The following is a 25,068-nucleotide window of genomic DNA, read 5'->3' as shown; positions in this document are numbered from 1 at the left end:
ACAGTACTTAGCACACAGCACTCTGCCCTCTTCCACACAGTACTTAGCACTCAGCACTCTGCCCTGGTGTATTAGATGGTTAAACATAAATTACAAAGCATGAGTATACGTTGATGAAAAGAAATTGTAATCATCAGACAGCTCTGTCATGATCAGTTCAACTTCTGTTTCTGTATTACTGAATATTATAGCAATTATAAAGAGTCATTAAATATTGTGTTTCTAAAGTCAATGAGTAAATAGAACTGATAAGTACCAAATAAATATGTAACACTCTGAAACTCTTAAGTTGATTTTGTCTTGGCACCATATGGTCATATGAATGATACATGTCCCCATAGTCTCAAATATTTGAGTACTTTATCCCTAGTTAGTGACACTGTTTGGGGAGATTATGGAACTTTTAGGAGGTGCAGCCTTGCTGGAGAAAGTACATCACTAGAGCAGGCTTTGAGGGTGTACAGTCTCACCCCACTCCTGTTGCTGTTTCCTGAGTGCAGATGAAATATAATCTGTTTTCTGTTCCTGCTGCCATGCCGTGCCTTCCCTGCTAGGATGAACTCTTTCCCCTTTTCTTCCTTAAGTCGGTCACAGCCAAGGAAGTGTGACCAATACACACCAAGTCTTTCACTTAGTTTCTAATATTAACACATGTTCCAAGGTGAAACTTTATATCAACAGGCAATAAAGGATTAGAAAGAACCAAGACATGAGCTTATTAGGGACAAAGGAAAAGAGAAAGTTATTCAGAAAAAGAACTACAGCCACCACAAGACACCTGCTTGCAGCAGTATGTACTCAAACACAGGCAGGGATGCGGGATGCTCCTTCATTCAGGAGTTACTGGATACTGATGACATGGTGCTGATCTTGTCTCAGCTCACAGCATCAGAATTCAAACCCCCATTTCTGCTTTTAGACTACCAATCTAAATGCCTCTCCCATGGATGTGTTAAAACTGCCCTTTCTTCCCCTGCATGTTATGTTTGGTGAGTAACTGCCTAGAAACTCAGCATCTTTTCTTTATTGTATCACACCCATCTCTGTCCCAGCAAGTCCACGTGACATCCAGAAAACTCGCCAACTTTCTTGTTTATTTGTGTAAGACACAGTTGATACACCGATGCCCCTGGACCTACAAAGACTCAGCTGAAAAAGAAAGCACCAGGATGGAATTAGCTAAGAAAACCAAGTCAAATACAGACTTAAATACCGAATCCTTCACCAACCCTGATTGGTGTGGGAGAATTGTCTGTATTCTGTCAATCATGTATTTTAATAAAACGCTGATTGACCAGGCAGGAAGTATAGTCGGGTCAACCAGACAGGAAGTAGAGGCGGGGCGATGAGAACAGGAGAATGCTGGAAAGGAGGAAGCCCATTCCTCCCATTCCTGCCCAGACCACCAAGAAGCAAGATGTAACCTGCCCGGCTGTGAAAGGTACCAAGCTGTGTGGCTAGCATAGATAAGAACAATGGGTTAATGTAAGCTACAAGAGCTAATAAGTAGCCTAAGCTAATGGGCCAATCAGTTTATAACCTAATGTAGACTCTGTGTGATTTTCTTTGGGACTTGCCGGCTGTGGGGAACTGGGCAGGGCAGAAACCCCAACAAGCTGGCCCTCATGTTACACCTGATGCAAATGCTCTCCCTTGGTCTTCCTAGTGTCCAAGTGGTGTCTAGCTGTGTTTGGGGGCGGGGGGGGGGGGGGGCGCGGGGACAATGACAGTCTGGGCTCCCTTAGTTCAGCTGAGCCTCACAAGGGATGGACTTGGGTCCCTGGGCCATCACAAATATTACATATAAAAGTCTTTTCGTATCTCGTATCTCTCACCTGTAGCTGTGTGTGACTGTGATACAGGGTAGATCCTTTCCATTCTGAGAAAAGGGTTCAGGCGCTTTTCCCGCTGCAGAGGGAAGACCACTTTGGTAATAGCATTACTGATTCTTCTCCATTCCAGTATCAGGTCTGGTAAAGGATGCAAGGCCTTTAATTTATTTAAAACTTCCTGGAAAGAAATATAACAAGGTTAAGGCTGGAATTTTACCAAATTCAATAACAAATCAGAATGTCTCTTGCATAAATAAAGACATCTCAAAATTCAGTCTGATAAATCCTACATCCACAACTCTGAATCACTGTCTAGACAATTTCAGAAGTCACTAAAATATAAATCTGTAAGCACAGTTTACAAGACAGCAACATGGAAATACTGAATACTACCAATATATAGCTACCTTTAAAAGACAAAAATCAATGGAATGTCAGTTTTCACGGAGCATCCGCCTCCCCAAGAGTTACATCACCTCTTTTCTTTGTATTCTTCCTCCTCCACCTGCAGTGCTTAGAGACATCCTAGTGGTCTTCATTCTTGCCCTAATTTGGGGTTTCCATATCCAGAATATCAGGAGGTATTTCTTTAAAAGCAGGTGTTTCTAAGCCATGGCCCTTAGAAACTAAGGCACCAAAAGGGCCAACCAGACTAACAAAGAGTTGTCTAGGAAACAGAGCTGTCAACACTTTCCAGGGCAGATGAATTGCTCTTACTGATGTCAGGCTCAAAAATCCATGGAAGCTCCACAACTATGTGGCTACATTTCTCTAGCCCCATTTCCCAGTGGGAAGTCAGGAAGCCAAGCACTTTTTTCCTCCTCTTCAATTAGTGCAAGGCTCATAGATAATTACTAGCAAAATTTCTTTGAAAATGATAGATTAAGAGTCTTAAAAGAAATCCATGGGAAATGTATTTTTTCTATAACACTTTTTGTGTTCATATAGAATACGACATCAAATCTACTAAAATCCCAAGCACACTGGGCAGCAGTAAACAGCGTCTGCAGGTGTGAGCTCAGGCGGCCACACCCTATGCTGCGCTGCCTCCACAGACATTACAGGACTCTGAACACCACCAGTCTGCTGCCTTGAATCTGGACAAGCTAATGTGGGCTATGTGGCTCTTGGTGCCATCAGCACTTTTTCATGGCATCAAAAGCTAAAAGTTTTGACTCTGCCCCATGAGTACCCCAAAGTACCTTGCTAGTGCTGAACCGTCTTCCCAGTCTCAGCTTGTGGTTACTCTCAGTCCCTCTTCTGGTAGAACCCAAAGTTTTTTTGCTGCTTTGCATTTTAATCTCTCCATTTGGTGGTAGCTTCAGTTCCAAAAATAGAACCTGCAAAATTAGTATTTTCTCAGTCAAGAATCAAATTATAAGTATTGTCACTAAGAAACTACCTTTAAAAAGTATTTTAAGACTTTACAGTTTAACGTGGGGATTGGAAGGATGTTTCTTTGGGCAATCACTTTTAGTAAACAATAGCAATGACCAGGCCTCTCAGGCATGCTGTCCGTCCTGAGATGGAAGCTATCAGGAGACTTTTATAAGAGCACAAGCATGCATGCCCATGCTAAGCACTGACAACTGAGCTACTGACCGAGGCTTGGCTTGCTCTGATGACTGTGAGCGCTCCTAAAGACCTCTTGAAGGACAACTCACATGGCTACTGCATTTAACTACCACAGAGATAATCAGCAAAGTCACCTGATCACAGCATACCACCGGGCCACAGAAATCCCTAGACACAAAAGCTAGGAGAAATGGTTAATCCAATGTGGCAATAAATGAAGGCTAAAGAGTGGCCTACTCGGGCAAGGGCCCCATGTAACCAAACCCTCACTAACTTAAAGTTAGGCAGTTCAGAAGCTGAGTTACTGTATTTACTCATTTGCTTATATAACTTGAATAGCTTTTAATGAATCTTGAACTTTTCTCCCCAGTAATAATTCCCAAAATGGAAATAATTTATGTAAGTACAAAAAAATCTTTGTCCCACAAGTTGGCTGAGGAGCAGAGAGAAAGCGATCCTGTGCTTCCCCAGTTATAATAGCGGCAGTGGCTGGCATCCTGGAAATGACAGCATTGAGGCTTACAACACAGGTCAGTAACTACACAGCCTCAAACTTTGTGTTATACAAATACAAACACATGCATGCATACGATTATGATTGGCACATCCAGCAAGGAAAATTAAAGAATATCTGGTTAAATTCTAACTGAATGGAACAGAGTTATACTAAAATTTTTTTTCTTAAGTTATACCAGCCTATATTTTATCAAGAAATAGAGGTATATGAATGACAGGATAGGAGAAGAAATCTGATTAGTGAAGAGAAAATGTGGAACACTGTCAGCGTTCACAAAGAGTCCTAGAAGAGACGAACAATCAGTCACGACAACACAAAGAGCTACATTATCTATTTAGTTCTTTATCTTAAATTTCTCTCTTGGGTGAAACTGAAAGAATTAACTGTAAATTTTCACATATAAATTACCTACCTCGTTTTAAAACCAAGACCTAGGCAGCAGCCAGTAGCATCAAAAGCCTGCTCTCACCTGAAGTTTAGTCTAGTGAGTGGTTGATAAAATCCCACTCAAGAAACCAAGCTCACATAGGTAGGGACCCCATATGACCTAAATGGTTCACCTGCTTTGGTCCTGAGGCACAAACTCACGTTTGCTTCACCCCACTTGTGTTGAAACCTACACGTTCTATTTTTTGTAAGTGTCCTATGTAATTTTGTACATAGTCTACTGTATACAATTGAAGGCTTCTGGGCTACAAAATTCAGAAACACACACACACACATGTTGTAATATGAGTGGCGGGGCTGCGTCTCCGGCACCCGGCCGCCCGCATGGCTTATGCCCCAAAATAATTACACGGAAACTGTATTTTTTTAATCATTGCCTGGCCCATTAGCTCCAGCCTCTTATTGGCTAGCTCTTACATATTGATCTAACCCATTTCTAATATTCTGTGTAGTACCATGAGCTGGCTTACCAGGAAAGATCTTAACCTGCGTCTGTCTGGAGTGGGAGAATCATGGCGACTCCTGACTCAGCTTCTTTCTCCCAGCATTCTGTTCTGTCTACTCTGCCTACCTAATTTTCTGTCCTATTAAAGGGGCCAAGGCAGTTTCTTTATTACTTAACCAATGAAACAACAGATAGAAAGATGACCCACCTCCATCACACACACACCCTACTCTTCACAAAGAAAGCCCTGAGAGCACACAACTGAACGAACTACAGATAAAATACAGACTTCAGAAAAACAGCTTCTCATGTTCTTTAAAATACAAAACTCTCTAGATTAATGGGCCATTTCATTATTAGGATTTATAATATTCATTGATCATTTATGATCTATGTGACAGTTGCTAAGTATACATTTAACATTTATCATTGCCACAACCTTATGAGGCATTTTAAGTCACAGCTCCCATTTCACTGATGAAGAAACAGAGACATAAGGAGTTGATGTATTAACTGCTCCAGTCCAAGGTCGTGCAGCTGGCTAGCAAATAGAGGAGGCAGAATTCAAACCCAGAAGTCAGGCTCTGCAGCCTGTGACCTCGAGTAAATGTTACATTACTGAACTACATACAGAGATAGAACAATTGGCACTCTGCAGTGTATAAACACCTCCACCCAAGGCCAACTCCAACTCCCCTTGACAGGGAAAGAATATGGTGAGAGGAGAAAACAGAAAGACTACCAACCTGGAACAATAAAACGGGAGTGACTTGGTCAATGCTTCATTAAAGTTATAAAAATTTGCATCTCAGAACAATCCCTAATTTCCCTTCCTGTCAAAAGGTGCTGGTGCAGAGAAGGGTTGAATCCCAGCTGATGCGGGAACTAGCATCTTGAAGACACAGCTACACTGTTGCTCGTGGACCGCCACCTCAACTACAGAGCGATGGTGACTGGAGAGAGCCTCCTCCAATCCCGCAAACCTGCAAGGACACTTCACCTCTGAATACAGAGACAACTGGTCCCCTGGCGACAACACTATCCCCCATGCATTCCACCTGTTTTATTTTACTAAGTGCTGGGATTTAGCAGTGTACTGTGACACATGTCGTTTTAACTCTAGAAGTTCCTCCCAGTTTTCTCGGTGCACGACACTACCTGCGCGATGTCATCTGCACTTGTGAAGGAGAAGCTGTGGCCAGCTAGCTCATAGGCCTGAGTCTCAATGGCATCCAGCTTGGCTTGCATGATATGCTTTTGACTTTCGCATTCTGCGGTACTAAAGCCAATTCCATTCAGCTCCAGCAAGGCCAGGCAGTACTGAGAGGGCATCTCCACTTTACGGAAAACATCTGAAAGGGAAAACGAAAACATGCAACAGTAAAACCATCGCCTAAGCAATTGGTCCATTGGCATTGCTGAAACCACCCATAACTGGTTCAGACAATCCACAGCAGTTATCCAAGCTGTCATTCAAACCCCATCTCCAGAACAGGTCGCCAAACCATTGGAAGGTAATAAAGGGTAGATCATTGAAGCACAGGATGCTATCCCCATCTGCAAGAGTAGAAAAGCTGGCAATCTTGTGAGCAGTCTGGACTAAAAGAGACATTTCTTCTAAGACTTAGAAAACATATTCAGAAAGGATATAACAGCTGCACATGAGACCAAGACACCTTAAGTAAAGACATGCTCCCTTACCAATAATTATCCCTACCTAATATAAAGCTCTCCATGGGGGAAAGGCCAGCTTTCAGAATAGACCTATCCAAGAGGCAGGAGGGTAAGAAGAGAAGGGAGTCTGCAGGTCACTAAACTACACAAGCATATTTGAAATAACTGTGTATTTTTCAGATTTTACTTTTATTTATTTTTAATGATATGTGTATCTGTGTGTGGGTATCTGAAGGCATGTGCGGGTTGACTGCAGTGTCTGTGTGTGGGTACCTGCAGGCATGTGCGGGTGACTGCAGTGTCTGTGTGTGGGTATCTGCAGGCATGTGCGGGTGACTGCAGTGTCTGTGTGTGGGTATCTGAAGGCATGTGCGGGTGACTGCAGTGTCTGTGTGTGGGTATCTGCAGGCATGTGTGGGTGACTACTGCGTCTGTGTGTGGGTATCTGCAGGTATGTGCGGGTGACTGCAAAGTGTCCTGAGACCAGAAGAAAACTCCCTACAGCTGGAGTTACAGGTTCATGAGTCACCTGATGTGGCGCTGGGAATTGAACTCAGGTCTTCTGCAAGAGTAGCAAACACTCTTAACTCAGAGCCACCTCTAGCCCCGAAAATAACCAGAGCGACAAGTGTAACAATGAGTATGTGCTGTGCCTCATCTCTACAGTGACTTCCTCAGAACCAGACATGAAGCTTGGCAGGCTCCTGTCTAGTAAGTGAGGCAGCCCCAACTCAAGCCATACATATTCAGCACATTGCTCTGCTCTTTCTAGCTATCTATGGATCAGGCAAAGATCTCACGATATAATTTCCTCATGATGAAGACAACTTTGATCCTTCACCATCTTCATTATTTATCAGTTGTTATACTCGCTCAAATCACCAAGTCTATCCTGGACCAGCAGACTTCTCAACAAATCCATGGTGCCATGAAAGAAAAGGAGAACCACATGACTTTCCTTTGCTAAAGAAACCATTAATAGCTCTAAAAAGAAAATGGTTCCACTTTAAATTATATGAAATATGTTATAGGAATAGAATCATCTGATAAAATTCAAATATATAATCGTCAACAACTGAATATGATGCCACCAATTCTAATCATGAGAAGGCCAGGGGCCAGCAAAGTTATGAGGAATAGGCACTGAGTGCATGCTTTGCAAGTAAATTATTGGAAGACAGCACAGCACTGGACACGCCCATGGCTGCTCTGGTGCTCAGCGTCAGACTGAGGATTTGTGACAGACACCATGAAGTCTCCAAGTCAAAAGTGTTTACTATCTAGCTTTTCACAGGGGAAAGGAAACAAAGCCCCAGGTTTGCTGACTTCCTCAGGAGGTAACACAGAGGAGTTGCATAAAATATGTAATTTATCCACCTGTGACCAAAACATGGCTAATGATATGTATCTATTATCCCAGGCTGTAACATAAAATACCATGAACCCTGCTGCTTTTACCGTGAAGCTTTTCCTTCTGCAACAAAGAGTTGAGTTGATTCATGCAGTTGAAGATGAGAATGGATTCCACAGACGCTCTGTACCGCCCAGAATGTTCGGTGTTCACATTCAGCCCCAGGCTCTGAATTCCTTGGCCAGTCTCTATTCCTTCTAGGAGCGGGAGCTCCTGGGGGAGAAAACTGGTCACTATGCTATGAAGGGTCGGCTCCTTAGACTCTGGATCGAGGAGCCAGCACGCCACCTGAATGAGACAGCAATTAGATAGTTTGCTTGATTTTCTTCAAAGCCACTTTTGCATTTTTACATTAAAACGGGAAGACAGAAAGCTCATTATAATTTATTGTATTAACACCATTTAGTGGTCCTTCCTTCCATCCCTGCAGTGCTCTGGCTGGCATGGTCCCGCAGCAGGCCTGGGTGCCACGGACCTCTCAGTTAAACGAAGGCATGTGTCTAGGAATGGAGATGAAGGTTTCTCTACTCTGACTGATTCAGACTAAGCTACATAACAAAGATGTGCCTCTGTGGTTTTAGGTTTACTTAGTTCTTTTTGTTTGTTTGTTTGCTTTTCAAGACAGGGCTTCTCTGTGTAGCCCTGGCTGTCCTGGAGCTCACTCTGTTGACCAGGTTGGTTTCAGACTCACAGAGATCACCTGCCTCTGTCTCCTGAGGGATGGGATTAAAGGCGTGCATCACCATAGAACATCAAAAGTGGTGCATACATGTTTTACCAAGGAAAGTTAGTTTCCAGGGGTTGGGAGGGAGCTGATAAACTGGTAAACACACTGGTAAAGTGTTTGCTGTGCCGGCGTGAGGACCAGAGGTCAGTCTCCAGGACACACCAGCTCAGAGTGGTGGTATCGTGTGCAATCTCAGCGCCAACCAGTCTACCTAAATGTCACAAACAAGGTGGAAAGCTCCTGAGGAATGACACTTGAGGCTGACCTCTGACCTTCGTATGCACATACACCACACACACTCAAACAGATGGCATCCAGAGTACCAGTAGCCTGTCCTCTGAAGGGGAAGTCTCTCACCAGAACAAGTGGCCATTCTCGGAGTGTTATTGTTAGTTTCCACATGAGGCTACGATGCCTGTAGTTTCTTTACTAGGTCTAACAGATCATGAACTGGATTTATAATAAGCAAATCTAGCTCCCTGAATCTTTTTAATAATTATGGTGACTCAGTTGTTTCTTCTGCATGTTTAGAATGGAATTTTGAGCATGAAATGGTGGCTGACAGAAGCAGTCTTAGCACTGGGAGGCTGAGGCAGAAAGAATGCTATGGATACGAGGCTAGCCTAGACTACATGGTTGTTTGGTCAAAAGTGAGACCCCAGCCCCCTGACACCCTATATCCAAGGATTCTGGGATGATTGGAAATGTCACCCCAGTCCCTGGCATCCATCCTAAGCCCCTCCCCCTGGGAGTTGCCATGGTCCTGACTCCACCTCCAGGAAGCCTGCCAAGTCCTGACCCCTCCCCAGGGAGGGCCAGAACCACTCTCTCAGGCTATTTAGGCCTTGGCTGAGAAAAAGAACACTGGTCTCAGGTTTCACGTGGTTCCTCCGTTCCCTCTCCTGGCCACACTCTCCTGGCCATCCAGGAGCACTGCATTTATTGATTTGGTTTAATTTGGTCTGGTTGGAATTATTTGTGTCAGCAGAGAGGCTCCTCTTAAGATATAACTAACAATGGTGAGTTAGCCTAAGCTACAGAGTGAAGTCCTGCCTCAAAGAAGAATCAATACCAATATTCTTCAAATTATTCCACAAAATAGAAAGCAGGAACATTGCCCAATTCATTTATGAAGCCACAGTTACTATGATACCCAAACCACATAAAGACTCAACAAAGGGAATTTCCTTTATGAACATAGATGCAAAAATACTCGATAAAATACTTGCAAACCTAATAGAAAAACAGATCAAAAAGATTCATCCATGATCAAGTAGCCTTCATCCCAGAGATGTAGAGACTGTAGGGATGATTTCACATACAAAAATCAGTAAATGCAATCTACCATATAAATAAAATGAAAGGAAAAAAACACATGATCATTTTATCAGATGCTGAAAAGTCTTTTACAAAATCCAACACCCCTTCATAATAAAAGTCCTGGAGAGGGGATACAAGGGATATATCTACACATAATAAAGACAATTTATAGCAAGCCTATAGACAACATCAAATTAAATGGAGAGAAATTCAAAGCTAAAATTCTAAAAGAAATATCCTATTTGACATTTTGCTAATAACTGTCAAAATAGCATAATTTTCAACTCCACTCTGTATAGTTCATGAATCTGTTAGCAACACATGGGAAGACATGGAGTATCTTTAAGTAATCTCAGTAAGGCGCTGAAGTTTCAAATGTATACTATGGGTAATTAATGTAAGCTATCTCTCCTTGACGTCTCAGCATCGTAAAGGAACATCCCACTTTGATCTTGTGCAAAACTGTTCTCAGGAACTAGTGATGCTATTGGCCTCTAAGCCCTAAGTGTTATCATTCTGCTGACCGGGGACCTTCCCTGTCACCTGGGTACCCTGTCCCTTTAAGAGACAAGCTCCGCCCATCCCCAAATCTCCCACCCTTCCACCAAGTCAAGCTGATCTAGTGCCCCCCATCTGTCCCTCTTCTGAAGAGATAACTACTGCCTCTCTACCTTTTCTCCTTCCCGCTTCTTCTCTTTCCTCTTTCTCTGTCCCCCCCCCCTCTTCTCGCCTCCCCTCTATAACCCCTTCCTCTTATACTGTTCCCAATACCCACTAAATAAACTCTATACCCAAGCCCTCTCTACATGACGGATCTGTCTCCCAGGGGAGACAGGGGACCTGCCAGGGTTGTGCAGCCATAAATCTTTCACTAAGAGCACTCCCTTTTGATATCTTATTCCACACTTCTCCTATACCTTTACAACAGCTGAAAACCCTTGCTATTGTACTCTTAAACCTAACAGTCCATAGTTCACTTCTAATTCACTGTGGTATAAAACTTCTTAACTTATAACTAAAACTAAAGTTCCTCTTTTTAATCTTTGAGGGAGAACACAACCTTTAACGTTTAGAATTTGTGATATTTCTGCATTTACCCACAGAGGCATTTGGAACACAATGATATATTCTGGGTGAATGAGAAGTGTCTTGTTTGAAAATGTGAAGTTAAACTGTTGAGGCTAAGGACATGCAGAGTGGTCCCCAAGCATTAAGGATGTTGCAGTCTATAAAGTCACATGTAAGACAGAACCTTGGGGTCTTCATAGCTGGGCTCCAGGGAGACGCCGCAGGACAGGAGGAGGACCTTGTAGCTCTGGATGAAGTCATAGGTAACAACAGTGCGCTCTTTGTCACATTTATTTTGCAAGCAGGATCGAAGGTGTTCCATCCTCTCTTCCACAGTCAGTGTTGCGTCCAGAGGAGGCGGGGCCAAACTGGGACTAATTTCTTGGAAGAGAAACAAAGTCTTAATGTAGAAATTAGACTCGTTCACTTGAAGCAGTAGTCTTTAGTGGAAAGACTGAGAAGAGTCAGGAGTCCAAGGACCTGATTCCAAACACCTGTGTGTTCGGGTCATCGCAACTACGTGATGAAGTACTTCATAATCTAAACATGGTGGTTCGGACTAGATTTATAATATTCTACTTCATTATGTGGGTAAGATTCTAAGTTCCAAGATTTCTAACAATAAAATTTATTTTCAGAACAGAGTTCAAGAAAGGTAGCTGCTTTAGAAACTAAGTTTAAGGCGAGACATATAATGTTGTATCAAAAATAAAAGAAGTTCAAGTGGCTACTCAGCCAACACACTTCTCTACAAAGAAAGTGGAAGAATCTCACTAAGGAGGACACTGTGTACCATCCTCACTGTCCAAATAGCCAAGGGGCGGATATGTAATCAAACCCCAAGACATTTCTAGATTGTATCTTTCCCTGCCAAAGACTCCTCCAACAGCCCATAACTCAGCAACCATTGTTCTCTAGCTCAGCACTGCCCCTGGATGAACCCCAGACCCAAGAACAGGAAGAGAAAGACCAAGAAGAAACTGCTATGGCCCCTTGTTAATGGCCTCCTGTAGCAGGCAGTACGGTGCAAAGAGGTTGTTTCTAAAAGCATTTATTCTGGACTGTGGGTGTGACTCCAGGGAAGAACACTTGTCTAGCAGGTATGGGGCTCTGGGTTTAGTCCTCAACAGCACAAGAAAGGAGAAGCAGAAGGAGGGTGTAAGCAAGGGCACAGTGAAACCACCAACCCAACCACTCTGTGGACACAAAGGTTTACTGGGAATCAAACTGCTAGGCTGTCTACTGGGGGCTGAGAACAGCAAAAAAAAAAAAAAAAAAAGTAGGAAAAGATTTGCCAGTTTTAAGGGAATGGGCGGGGGGGGAGGGGGGCAAGAACAGCCTGGGATTTAAGAGTAGCAAGAGGTGGGGTAGTGGCCAGAAACTAGTGTGGAGGTTTTGCTAGCTGTAGGCTTCTTTGAGTCAATTGCAACCAGATGTCCACTGCCAGAGACAGGTGGCTGGAGGGGGCAGATGAGGAAGTACTGGCTTTTCCTGACAAACAGAAACCCAAGATTTCTGAGGAATGCTGAATTTAGGTTTTTGTTCACCCAGAGTCCAGCCTGTCATTTAGGACATTGGCAGTAGCACTGCCATTTCTGTAGCCTACTTTGGACCCAACAGAGAGATAAAGGGAGGAAAAGAGGGATTCACTCTAATTAATATATGTGATTATGCATACATTAGCTATTCTCTTAATATTTTAATCCTAAAAATAAAGTCTATATAGTATCAGAAAATTATTCTCAAATAATTTCAAAAAATATTTTTTAAAAAATAACTGCCTTAACAGACGTCACAGCGCATATGTGGCCTGGCCAGTGCCAATGCCTTACCGGAATGCTTCTGTTCCTTCTGCAGTGACAGGTAGTAGGCGTCCTTTCCACCCCAGCACACTGCTAGCCCAACGACCACAATGCCGTCAGAGCCGTGGACAGGAAAGCCGTCATCTTCACCAGGGGTTTCCTGAGGGGAGCTGACTAAATGAATCCGAGGTAAAACTGTCAAAAGATCTCCAACATTCAGGCATCAAGTAATCTACTAAAACTGTGATAACCAAAGCCTATACTTCACCCATCATGGTGGCACATACTTTACAATCTCAGCACTTGGGAAGCAGAGGCAAGATGATTATAAACTCAACGCCAGCCTGGGATATATTGCTAGACTGTGTCCCCAAAACACGCAGAACAACAACAAAACAAGCTGTTTGTCCTAGTTAGGACTCTACAGTGGTGACAAACACATGACTGGAGGAAGGGAAGGGCTGGCTTCAGCTTACTTACTATAGCCAGGGGAAGGCAGAGCAGGAACTAACAGCAGGAGCTGGAGAAAAGATCATGGTTTCTTCTGAGTGGCTTGATCAGCCTGCTTTCTTATACCACTCAGAAAGAACACCTTCCTAGAGAGGGAATGGTCCAGTGGGCTGTGCCTTCCCACATCAATCATTAACCAAAAAAATGCCCTACAGACTTGCCTAGAGGCAATCTGAGGGAGGCAGGCTTTTTGTTTGTTTTTTCTCAACTGAAGTTCTGTGTCCCAGATAACTCTAGCTTATGTCAAGATGACAAAACACTAGCCAGCACAATACTTACTGGGCAAAAACCCTGTAATTGTAAAGATGAATTATTTGGGTGATCACTTGCAGGTGTGTGTAAGCTTCTCCCATTTCACATCAATTAAGATACCTATGGCCATGCAAACAACGCATCGCAGTTTAACTAACAGGTCTATAAGGACTAAAGAGAAACCACTCGGTGGAAAAAGATGTTTTCAAGTTCTATAACAAATAAAGACTATATGGACACAGACACAAAATTTTATAGAAAATCCACCGATTCTTAATCAAAGGCAGCAAGAGTATTATTGTAAACAAGTATAATTTTTGTACTTATAGCCAACATTTTTTTTCTAAATTAACATCTACTTAGCTTTACAAAAACCAACCAATTTAATTTACAATCACAATCTGAATACTTGGAAGATACTGGAACATAGGGAGACAATACATACTTATTAAGTGAAAACACCAACCAATTTAATTTACAATCACAATCTGAATACTTGGAAGATACTGGAACATAGGAAGACAATACATACTTATTAAGTGAATTTATGCCTCCATAAGAAGCCTGGACTAGAACATGGCTCAATTTTATGCTTGATGGGTTGGGAATAGGAAATGCTATACACTAAGAGAGCATAGAATCTACCATTAATGCACATGCTCCAAGAACTGAAGGTCAGACAAACACTAGCACCTTACTGACAAACATAAACACAGTTTTATGAAATCTATCAAACCTCCAATTTCCACAACAGGTTGACTAGCTGACTGTGACTACTCCCCAATCACAGGACAAAATGTTCATGGCATCATTTGACCAAAGGTTCAACTCTGGAACCCTAGGAAGCTCTGTAAGGACTTAAAACTAGGATTTCAGTACAGACTTATCAAGAGCACTAATACACGAGACAATTCCTGGGAAGTTCAGCTAAGTACTTTGTGAGATAGATCTACAGTACCCATCTGCTATGTACTTTTACTTGTAAGTATTAATGACTAATAAAAACCAATTGTAAATTAAAGTACCTCAAAAGTGTGATACCATCCAAAACATATATTATCTTTATAAATTTAAAACATGCTACACAGACCTCTTTTAATGGAGGGCATTATTAATAACTGAGCCAAATAAAAGCTACACATATATCCACTTATAAGATGATTAAATGGATATATTTATTCAATTTGAGTAAATTATATATAATATCTAAATTTTAAAATTTAGACCTCAAGCCAGCAATGCAGAAAAATTAAATTTTAAAGACCCTTACCTTGCTTCAACCTTCCCCCTATGGCAGCTGTTTTGGAAGATGTCAAACTTCTAATCTTCTCACAAGCCAGACAGATGGAAAAGCGCTTTTGGCATCCCCACTCCTTTACAAACGTTTGAAACAGAGTCTGGTCACTCACTACATCGATTATGGCTAAGCTTTCCGGGCTGCATGAGGCTGCAGTTAAGTGCGGCCCGTCCTGAGAGAACTGCAGAGGAAAACTTGTGTCTCCAACAAAACTGTCTTCCTTGACGCTGGCTTTACACTCTTGACTTAAATCGTGGCTGTGAATATCTGAAGGCGAACCAAACAAACAATGTTCACCTGGCAGAAAAACACTGCCAGCCTCCTGCCGGTTCACAGATGCTCCAAGGATCTCTGGAAATGCCAGCTTAGAAGCAGAAGCAAGAATGGGTGTGGGAGGAATGAGGCCATTGTCATCAGCTGGGGCACTTTCTTTACACGTTGGGGGAGATAAGTCCACACCATGCCTGGCCTCATTCTCTACCCCCTCGAGCCTGCTTTTAACTTCAATATTGGGGAAAAGAGAAGTTCTCCGAACTTGAATGGTCTCCAAATGTGAATTCATTTCCTGTCTCACATCTAACTCTGTGCCATTTTCCTCAAAGCAAGACAGGTCTGCATGTGTTAATCTGGGCCTTTCATTTTCTAGAGGACTAGACACTTTGTCTAAAACCCTTTGCAGTTCTGGACTTAAGTCAAATGATGATCCTGACCACGTGAATGAATTCTCTATATTTGTCCCAGACTTCTGGATCCTCTCATTTCCATCTCCTCTGATCACTTCTCCTTGGGGACACTCACTGCCCAGCATTGCAGAATCACCGAGTTCTAACGTTTTAAAGGCTACTGAACTACAATTCTCTTGAGCACGAAAAGGAGCCATATTATCCAAGGCTTCAATCATCTGAGTAGAATCCATCTCTGAAAATATAATAGACTCACCACTGGAGCAAGTCACCGGCTGGGGAATACCCTGACGTCCACTCACATTTGCCTTCATGGCCAGCTCTTCTCCTGGGCACAGGGAATTGCTGAAATGGTTTGCTGTCCTTTCAGAAAGGAGGGGCTGCTTTGCCTGTACATTAGGTGACTGTCCTTTTACTAAGCCATCTTCACCAAAACTGTCAAATAGTATACTGTCACTCATATTCAAACTGGTTTCAGGCAGACTTTCTTCCTCCAAACCAGTAGGAGTTCCCATTGGAGGAGCCAGAGGTAGGACTGGTTTAACCATTTCTTGTGTTTCAAAACCTTGAAGAAAACTGTTTAATTGGGAGTCAGTAACAGACTGCTCGTTCTCTTTAAAGCAAGGGCCATGTTCCCCCTGTGGTGAAGAATGGAAAATGAGGCCTGCTGGAGTTAGTCTATCAATGCCCTTTCCAGGGTTTTCCTTCACGGTCGCCACACTCTTACTGTCCAAATGGTCTGTGTTAGCTGCTCCTGGAAAATGCTGTTCACTTGGAGTACTGAGACCCTCATCCCGAAAACAGCACTCTGAGTTCCGAGTACCGGAGCCCTTCTTTGTGACCCCTACCGCCTTTGCTCCCTGCTTGGCATGTTCGGCTGCCACCTGATCAATGATTTTCTCTGACTGAGTATCCAGGTAGAAGCTGTCTCCAAAGTCACAGGTGGCTAGGTTAGAAACATGATTACGTTCACTTTTATTTGTTGTGTAAGCATCTGTTTTTTCTTGTACTCCAGAACTTACAAGATGCTCACGCTGGCCACCTGCTTGTCCGAGTTCCGCAGATGACTGCAGTAATCCAGTAGGTGCCTCAGTTCTGCCCGTGTTATTTCCCAATGCCTGACAGTAATTTGACTCATCTTCTTTACTATTAAGCTTTATACTTTCACATTTGCTAGTCGCAACAGCACTCGAGTCTCTGCCCATATGATCAACTGCTTCACAGGACACGTGTCTCTCTGGTAATGTTTTCCGTTTGGTGCAAGTGTTTGTCTGTTTGTCACGCTGATTTTCCAGGCAATGGCTAACTGGGTGGGTGTCATGGAGTTTCACAGAAACATTCTGGCTTTTTGCACCGTTCTCTATGAGTGCCTCATCTCGCTTGCCTGTCTCAGGATCAGCCGATCCTCTTCCACTGCTAGCAACACCCGTCACATTTTTACTCTGAGATCCTGCAAGGGAATGCTCCGTCGCACCATGACTTTCTGGTTTCTTCCTTAAGCAAGGCTGCTGCATTTGTAGAGGGAAGGAGGCTTTGTTGTATTTTTCCTCGGCACAAAAAGATACATTTTTTCTAAGTGGGCCTGGATTTCTAAGTTCCACATTCCACTTGTCTAAGGAAAATGGGTCTTCAGGTAGAGTAGATCTAGACATAGTCTGCGCCTGGAAATCATCCCTAAGAAGATCAGCCCCAGAGTCGTGCACTGGACTACTGCCCAAAGTTTTTTTTTGACACTTTCTGTCTCTACAAGATGGAAAATTGGTGTTCATCTGCTCAGAACTAGGACTCAAAGCAGCTTTTCTTTTTTTCTCCAAGGAGAAAGTTTGAATAACATCCCTAGTGCTTGGTTCTCCTTCACTCACAGACACCCGAAGCTTTTCTTTTTTGATACCCAAAGAAGTCCGTTTTCTTGCTCTGCAAATGGATTGTGACTGATGCCCATGATTCCCCTGGAACGAGCAGAGAGAGTCTAAGCCTTGTGCTGTGTCTAGTGAGTGTTTACCACTATACTCACTTGCTCTCATGCTATTTCGGTTCTTTGAGGTCAGCTTTTTATGAGCACTCTTAGCTTGAGATTTGAATGTGCATTCCTTTACTTCTGATTCACTACTGCTAGGTGAGTGTGTGATAGAACTCAAGGGTGAACTTGGATCCCACTGCACTCCCATTTCAATTAAGTCCTGCTGCAGAATCATTTTGGCTTCTTCCACTATTAAGGCTGCTGCTTCCCTTACAGATAAACCCTTTCTACCAGTCACCCAAATGGTTTGCATAGTGCGACGTTCTTCAGCTGCTTCCTCTTCTTCATCCACTGCCTTTCGGGCACTATTCAAGGACATGAGAAAAAGGGGAAATTAATGCACTGATTCACACTCAGACCTCTAACACATTCTGTCTGATCTGGTTCAGGAAACTGAAATGTCAGCACAGCAAGAGAGAGAGGGAGAGATATACAGACAGACAGAGGCAAAAGCCTTAAAAACCGAGGGTCAAGGTTGGAGAGATGGCCCAACAGTTAAGAGTAAGCGCTATAGCTAATATCTACTTTTGAGTGAGTACATCCCATAATATCTACTTTTGAGTGAGTACATCCCATGCTCATCATTTTGGGTCTGGGTTACCTCACTCAGGATAGTGTTTTCTAATTCCATCCATTTGCATGCAAATTTCAAGATGTCATTTTTTTTTTTTACCACTGAGTAGTACTCTAATGTGTAAATGTGTCACATTTTCTTTATCCATTCTTCAATTGAGGGCATCTAGGTTATTTCCAGGTTTTCGCTATTACAAATAATGCTTCTATGAACATAGTTGAACAGACACTTTGTAGTATGATTGAGCATCTTTTGTGTATATGCCCAAAAGTTGTATTGCTGGATTCTAAAGTAGATTGATTCCCAATTTTCTAAGAAACTGCCATACTGATTTCCAAAGTGGCTGTACAAGTTTGCATTTCCACCAGCAATGGATGAGTGTTCCCCTTACTCCACATCCTCTCCAGCGTAAGCTGTCATTGGTGTTTTTGATCTTAGCCATTCTGACAGGTATAAGATGGTATCTCAGAGTTGTTTTGATTTGCATTTCCCTGATAGCTAAGGATGTTGTAAGGATAATGAGCCTATAGTTCATGATCCTAGAGAAGCTAAGTAACAAGGTGAACCCTAAGAAAAACATACATAGATCCACCTGGAAAGTCAAAATAAACAAGATCACCTGACAAAATTGGGAACATGGGGTATGAGTGAGAAGGGAGGGTGGAAGGGGAAGAAGAAGGGAGAAGGGGAGGGACGAGGAAAACTTGAGGGAATGGGATAGTTGAGATGGAAGAAGGAAAGAGATGAGAGCAAGGAAAGAGATCTCTTGATTGAGGGAGCCATTGTGGGGTTAGCAAGAAACCTGCCTCTAGAGAAATTCCCAGGAATCCACAAGTATAACCCCAGCTAAGATCCTAAGCAATAGAGGAGACGGTGCTGGAACTGGCCTTGCCCTGTAGTCAGACTAATGATTATCTTAAATATCACCAAAGAACCTTCATCCAACAGCTGATGGAAACAAAGGCAGAGACTCGTATTGCAGCACTGAACTGAGCTCTCAAAGTCCAGTTGAAAAGTGGGAGGGGTAAGAATATGAGCAAAGAAGTCAAGACCATAATGGGGACACCCACTGAAACAGTCTACCTGAGCTAATGGGAGCTCACCAACAGCAGCTGGACTGAGAAAGAACAAGCATAGGTTCAAACTAGTCTCTCTGAATGTGGTTGACAGGTACATGGCTGGGGCAGACTGAAGGGCCACTGGCAGAGGCACCGGGATTTGTTCCTACTGCTTGTATTGTTTTTTTGGGAACCTATTCTCTTTGGATGGATACCTTGCTCAGCCTGGATAGAGTGGAGAGGGCCTTGGACCTTCCCCAGGGCAGTGCGCCTTGACCTCTCTGTGGAGTGGATGGGAGGTGGCAGGGGTAGGCGAAGGGAATGGGAAGAGGGGAAGGAGTCAGAATTGGATTGGTATGTGTAATGAAAAAGATAGTTTGTTTTCTTTAAAAAAAAAAATAATAAAGAGTAAGTATAACTGCTCTTTCAGAGTACCCAGGCTCAATTCCCAGCAACCACATGGCAGCTCACAATCTGTAACTCCAGTTCCAGAGGATCCAACACTTTTCTGACTTCTGTGGGCACTTAATAAATGTGGTACACAGACAAACATGCAAGCAAAACACCCATATGGTGTGGGAGGTTCTTCTGTCTATGTGTTGCTTTTATTGGTTAATGAATAAAGAACTGGCTTGGCCTATAGCGTGAGAGGAGAAAGGGAGAGTTAGAGAGATGACATGGAGCCACCACCGTGCTGAAACTTTGCTGGTAGGCCACGACCTCATGGTGATATACCAATTAATAGAAATGGGTTAAATTAATAGGTAAGAGTTATCCAATAAGAAGCTGAAGCTAATGGGCCAACAGTGATTTAATTAATACAGTTTCTCCATGATTATTTTGGGTCTAAGCTAGCCGGGCAGCTGGGAAGAACAAACAACCTCCCTCCCCCAACACCCATACGTATTAAATACATAAATCTATCTTTCTTAAAAACGGAGAGCCAGAATTTTTATTGAAAATAAATCCTCTTACAATATAAACTGTGAACAAAGTGTCTGAAGGGACTAGATGTGAACAAAAAAAGAAAATCCTGGAAGGAGATGGGACTTAGAAGGAAGAAATGGCAGTGAGTGGGTTTTCACAAATTTCCTTGGAGGGTAGGATCTAACCAGTGCCATGGAAGAACCTGGAGGTTGCTGGCTGACTGAATTCAGAAGGAAAAATATCTAGAAATGAGAATGTGAACCAGAACAAACCCAATTCTTTATATAAATGCCTCATATCTGACTCTAAGTCAGCAGTTCTCAACCTGTGAGATATCCTGCATATCAGATATTCACATTACAATTTTTAACAGTAGCAAAATTACAGTCATGGTTGGGGGTCACCACAACATGATGAATTGTATTAAAGGGTCACAGCGTTAGAAAGTTGACAACCACTACCTAAGTTATGACAACGTGGGCATATTCCAGATAACTTGTTACAAGTCTGAGCCACTGGTGCTGGCAAGATGGTTCAGTGGGTAAAGTGTACGCAGCCAGACCTGGCACCTGACTTCATTCTCTTGGGTACGAGTGGTGGTGTGCTGAACATAAACAATTAACAAAGAATTGAGTTACTGCTCATCATAGGGAGAGAAAACTGGAGAGTGAGCTCTTCTGGAAGATAATGGTCTAGACCCCAAAATGTCAAACAGTTATGTAATTGAATGCTAGGAGGATAGTTTGCTAGAAGCAGCAAAAATAAGTGAAGTTATAATGGCTGAGATTTCTGCTTCCAAGCACAGGAAGTAACAGGGAGCAAAGCATCCCCTTGGGTAAAACAAATGTAAGCCAATGGCAAGTTTAGGAACTATCATAACCTGCATTCTGCTATCTCCTGCATCGTTCATGCCAGGGAGGCAAACGGTAGCAAGAAATCTTATGGAGTGGTCCTATGATGTGTGCATCAAGCAGCAGGCTGCCAGGATACACGTGAGTCATATGGGTGGAAGGCCCAGTCAAGCCTCTGGGTGACTAAGGTCCAGGCAAACACTTAGCTGAAACCTCATGAGAAACCCCAAACCAGAACCACCAAGAGACTCCCACATCCATTTCTTGCAGATACAATGATATCAATATATGTATTTAAAGTTATTCTGAAACCATTTTTTAAAGTTATCCATTACAAAAAATAGATAACAAAGCTATTAAACTTCAAAGACATTGAAAAAACCAAGTCCTACTATAAAAAGATTAAATGATTCACAAGATAAAGGACTCTGGCTACCATCAAACTTCCCATGACAACACATAACGCAAAGTAAGAAAGGATGAGGAAAAAAAAAAAAAAAAAAACCTTAAATTAAATGAAACATAGAAGCTAGTTGTGGTGTCTTCTCCCAGAATTCAGTAGAGTGAGGCAGAGGATCTCAAGTTCAAGGGCAGCCTGGACAACATAAGAAGGTTGTGTCTGGAGGACTATGCAGGCTGAAGATTTTTTTTTATTGATTTTATTGAGCAATACATTTTTCTCTGCACTCCTCCCTTCCTCTCCCCTCCCCTTCAACCCTCTCCCATTGTCCCCAAGCTCCCAAGTCACTAAGGAAATCTTATCTTTTTCTACTTCCCATGTAGATTAGATCCATGTATGTCTCTCTTAGGGTCCTCATTGTTGTCTAGGTTCTTTAGGATTGTGATTTGTAGGCTGGTTTTCTTTGCTTTGTCTTTAAATACTACTTACTAGTTAGCATATATGATAATTGTCTTTCTGGATTAAAAACACTGATGACAATTTATGCTCGAGAGGTTGTGGGGTAAAGAGAACACTCTTGCATTGCTGGTGGGAGTGCAAGCTGGTACAACCACTTTGGATATCAGTATAGCTTTTTCTCAATCATACCACAAGGACATGTGCTCAACTATGTTTATAGCAGCATTGTTTGTCATAGCCAGAACCTGGAAACAACCTAAATGCCACTTAATCAAAGAATGGGTAAGGAAAATGTACATTTACACCCATGGAGTACTACACGGCCAAAGATTTTATATTAGCTACACCATGCTTCAAATACTCCAGGGCAGAGAAGGATGGTTTCAAGCAGACAGTAATTTTTGTAAGCAGAGCATCCTCAGGAATCTCGGTAGAGATGAGCTCACCCAGGACTTAAATGTGCCTAGGACTACCTCAGCAATGAGACTACGTCAGAACTTCAGCACATGAAGATGCAGGTTAGACCACCTTCCCGCCCGCCTTCACCCTCTACAGAGGCAAGGGCAAAGGTGAAAACAATGTGCAGGGCTATACGTTGAGACACAGAACACAGGAAAAAGAAAGAAAAGGAAATTCCATAACTGCTCTTCAGACAGTGGGTAGAAGGTACAGGACACCCAAAAATCTTCAAGAGCCAGATCATACAGAATACAAATACAATTTATCACAACTTTCTACAAACACAATTTACAGAACTTTCTACAAACACAATTTATCACAACTTTCTACAAACACAATTCACAGAACTTTCTACAAACACAATTTATCACAACTTTCTAAATTTAAAATTGGAACAGCAAAGCAGAGATAACCTAGAGAGAACGAAATGTGGCAAATGTCATAAATATCCATCAAATAAAAGAGCAAACTTACCAGTCATGGCTACAAAATACAAATAGGACTGAATCATCTATCCAAAGAAAAAAGATTTTCAGTATGGTTCAGATGCAAAATCAACTGCTACAAAGAGTGGTCCACAAAGGGATTCAAAGGCTAAAGATGAAGGCACCCCAAACAAGCAGAAACAAGGCAGCAATGAGACCTAGCCAGAACCAGGGAAAATATGAGTCAAAAGAGCTTAAGTGTGATAAAGGGTACAATTAATGCTCAAAACCACAACTGCACATACACAAGGCAGTTATGAATGGTTGTGAGGCAAAACTACAGAGAATAAACTGAGTCAGAAAGAATAGCAGACTAAATGAGAACCATGCCTGTGAGTCTAAAGCAGGGTAAGAAAGAACCGAATGAACACACAAATATATTTCAGCCATTAGACCTTATAATCCCAAACATACCTGGTCTGTACAAATCATAAATCTAACAGGCCTCACTGGTCTGCTTGTGGTAGACCATGCACTTTTACATGTTGACATAATGAAGTTTCAAGAACCCACAAAGGCTGGAATTGGAACCTCTAGACAGGTAGATACGTAAAAGTCTAAAGGAAGGTGAGCAGGAGGGGCCGAGACAGGAGGATTACTATGGCTGTTGGTGAGAAACAGTAATACAGGTTCAGTGAGAGAACCTGCAAGGGATGAAGAAGCAGGACGATGGAGAAGAACACCTGAATCCTCCTCTAGTCTGAACATACATGGTCACGGGCAGCTGTGCATACTCATGTACATACACATACACCATACACACATGCATAAAAAACCAAACTTTAGATTGTCAAACAAAAAAGTAAACAAAATGATAAATTGTGAGGAAACATTTGGAACATAACATATCAAGTAGAAGATTCAAAACTAAAATTCATTAAAAAGTATTTTTAAGAAGGAAAAAAAAAGAACCATAGGAATCTAAGAGTAAGACCTACTCAGATAAGTCACAAAGATCTAAAATTGACCCTGAAGCACTCACAAGATATTCAGGATGACTCACATTTACACGACTGCAAAGTAAACCACGAGGAGATACAATGACAAATAATGCACTGCTTCTACTGGTGGGGGTGTGGAAACTGGCCTTCTATGGGTTGACTGGTGGAGAAGATGCATCCTGGGTTGACCCTCCTGAGGGCAGTTCTAAGTACCTAAGAAAGCTTATGCATTTACTCTTTGAAATACCATGCATGTCTAGGAACCCACCCCCACTGAATTATTTCCAATAATATGAAAATTCATATACAGAGAAAAGAGTAAATCATTGCAGACTATGGACATTGCTAACAAACTGGAGGCAATCTGAACACCAGTGGGTTTTCTGGCTTTTAATGTATTAAGCATTAAAAGGAAAGGGAGACCAGAACAAATGCACAGCTTCTATGCCCAAACTAGTATTTTTACAAGCCAATAGCTATGCATTCCAGTTTTCACCAATTGGTCTGCAGAATCAAGTAATGCATCTAGTGGCTTGACTCCCCAGTCTGCTGAATTAGAAGTGCCTCCTCAGTCTGCTTTCACGACTGCAGTATTTCTGAAAAGTGCTGTGCGATTGTTTTGTACATTATCTTCCACTCTATGCTTATAAATTTTCCTTATGATTAAATCCATGTTAGGCATTTGCTAAGAATAACTTAGCATATTGTATAACATATGTTAGGTTCTTAAAAATCGCTATGAGGGTAGACTAGAAATATTCTCACTACATACACAAAAAAAAATTGTAAGCATGTTAGGTAATATTTATGTTAATTATCTCAACATAGCCTTTCCACAACATAAACATATTTATATTTATGTGATAAAATACATTATTTAATAATTTTTTGTTTTGTTTTTCGAGACAGGGTTTCTCTGTTGCTTTGAAGCCTGTCCTGAAATTCTCTCTGTAGACCAGGTTGGGCTTGAACTCAGAGAGATTTGCTTGCCTCTGCCTCCTGAGTGCTGGAATTAAAGGTGTGCGCCACCACCGCCAGCCATATTTAATAATTATTAAAGGAATATATCTTAAAAGAAAAAATATTCCAGGAGAGTAGTTTAATCCTTAGTACACTGCACAAAGTATGGGATTGATTAGTTTTGTTACTGATTGCAATAATTTCAATGAATTAAGGTTCTAGACTCTCAGAACAGACATAATCATAGCAGCATCAACCAATCAACCTTACCACAAAGGAGAAGGAAGCCTCAAGATGTGCTTACAAACAATGAGCAAGAACTGTCCATTGATTTTTTTTTTTAATGTTTACTGCCTTCAGACGAATCCCCGAAG

General features: G+C 42.2%; 1 protein-coding gene across 2 annotated transcripts in view; it reads right to left on the bottom strand.

Moving 5' to 3' along the window:
• Nucleotides 1-25,068, bottom strand: part of Polq (DNA polymerase theta) — a 77,561-nt gene that overhangs the window by 16,603 nt on the left and 35,890 nt on the right. For both annotated transcript variants that reach the window (XM_057764444.1, XM_057764445.1), the window contains 7 exons: nucleotides 14,851-17,885; nucleotides 12,849-12,992; nucleotides 11,201-11,397; nucleotides 7,949-8,189; nucleotides 5,975-6,168; nucleotides 3,035-3,172; nucleotides 1,836-2,010 (listed from right to left, as the gene is read on the bottom strand). In XM_057764444.1, coding sequence (XP_057620427.1) covers nucleotides 1,836-2,010; nucleotides 3,035-3,172; nucleotides 5,975-6,168; nucleotides 7,949-8,189; nucleotides 11,201-11,397; nucleotides 12,849-12,992; nucleotides 14,851-17,885 — 4,124 coding nt within the window. The remainder of the gene's footprint in view (nucleotides 1-1,835; nucleotides 2,011-3,034; nucleotides 3,173-5,974; nucleotides 6,169-7,948; nucleotides 8,190-11,200; nucleotides 11,398-12,848; nucleotides 12,993-14,850; nucleotides 17,886-25,068) is intronic.

This window comes from Chionomys nivalis, chromosome 3, assembly GCF_950005125.1.
Source record: "Chionomys nivalis chromosome 3, mChiNiv1.1, whole genome shotgun sequence".
NCBI classification, from domain to species: domain Eukaryota; kingdom Metazoa; phylum Chordata; class Mammalia; order Rodentia; family Cricetidae; genus Chionomys; species Chionomys nivalis.
Note: the sequence above shows the minus strand (reverse complement) of the source record. Positions and strands in the feature narration are given on the sequence as shown.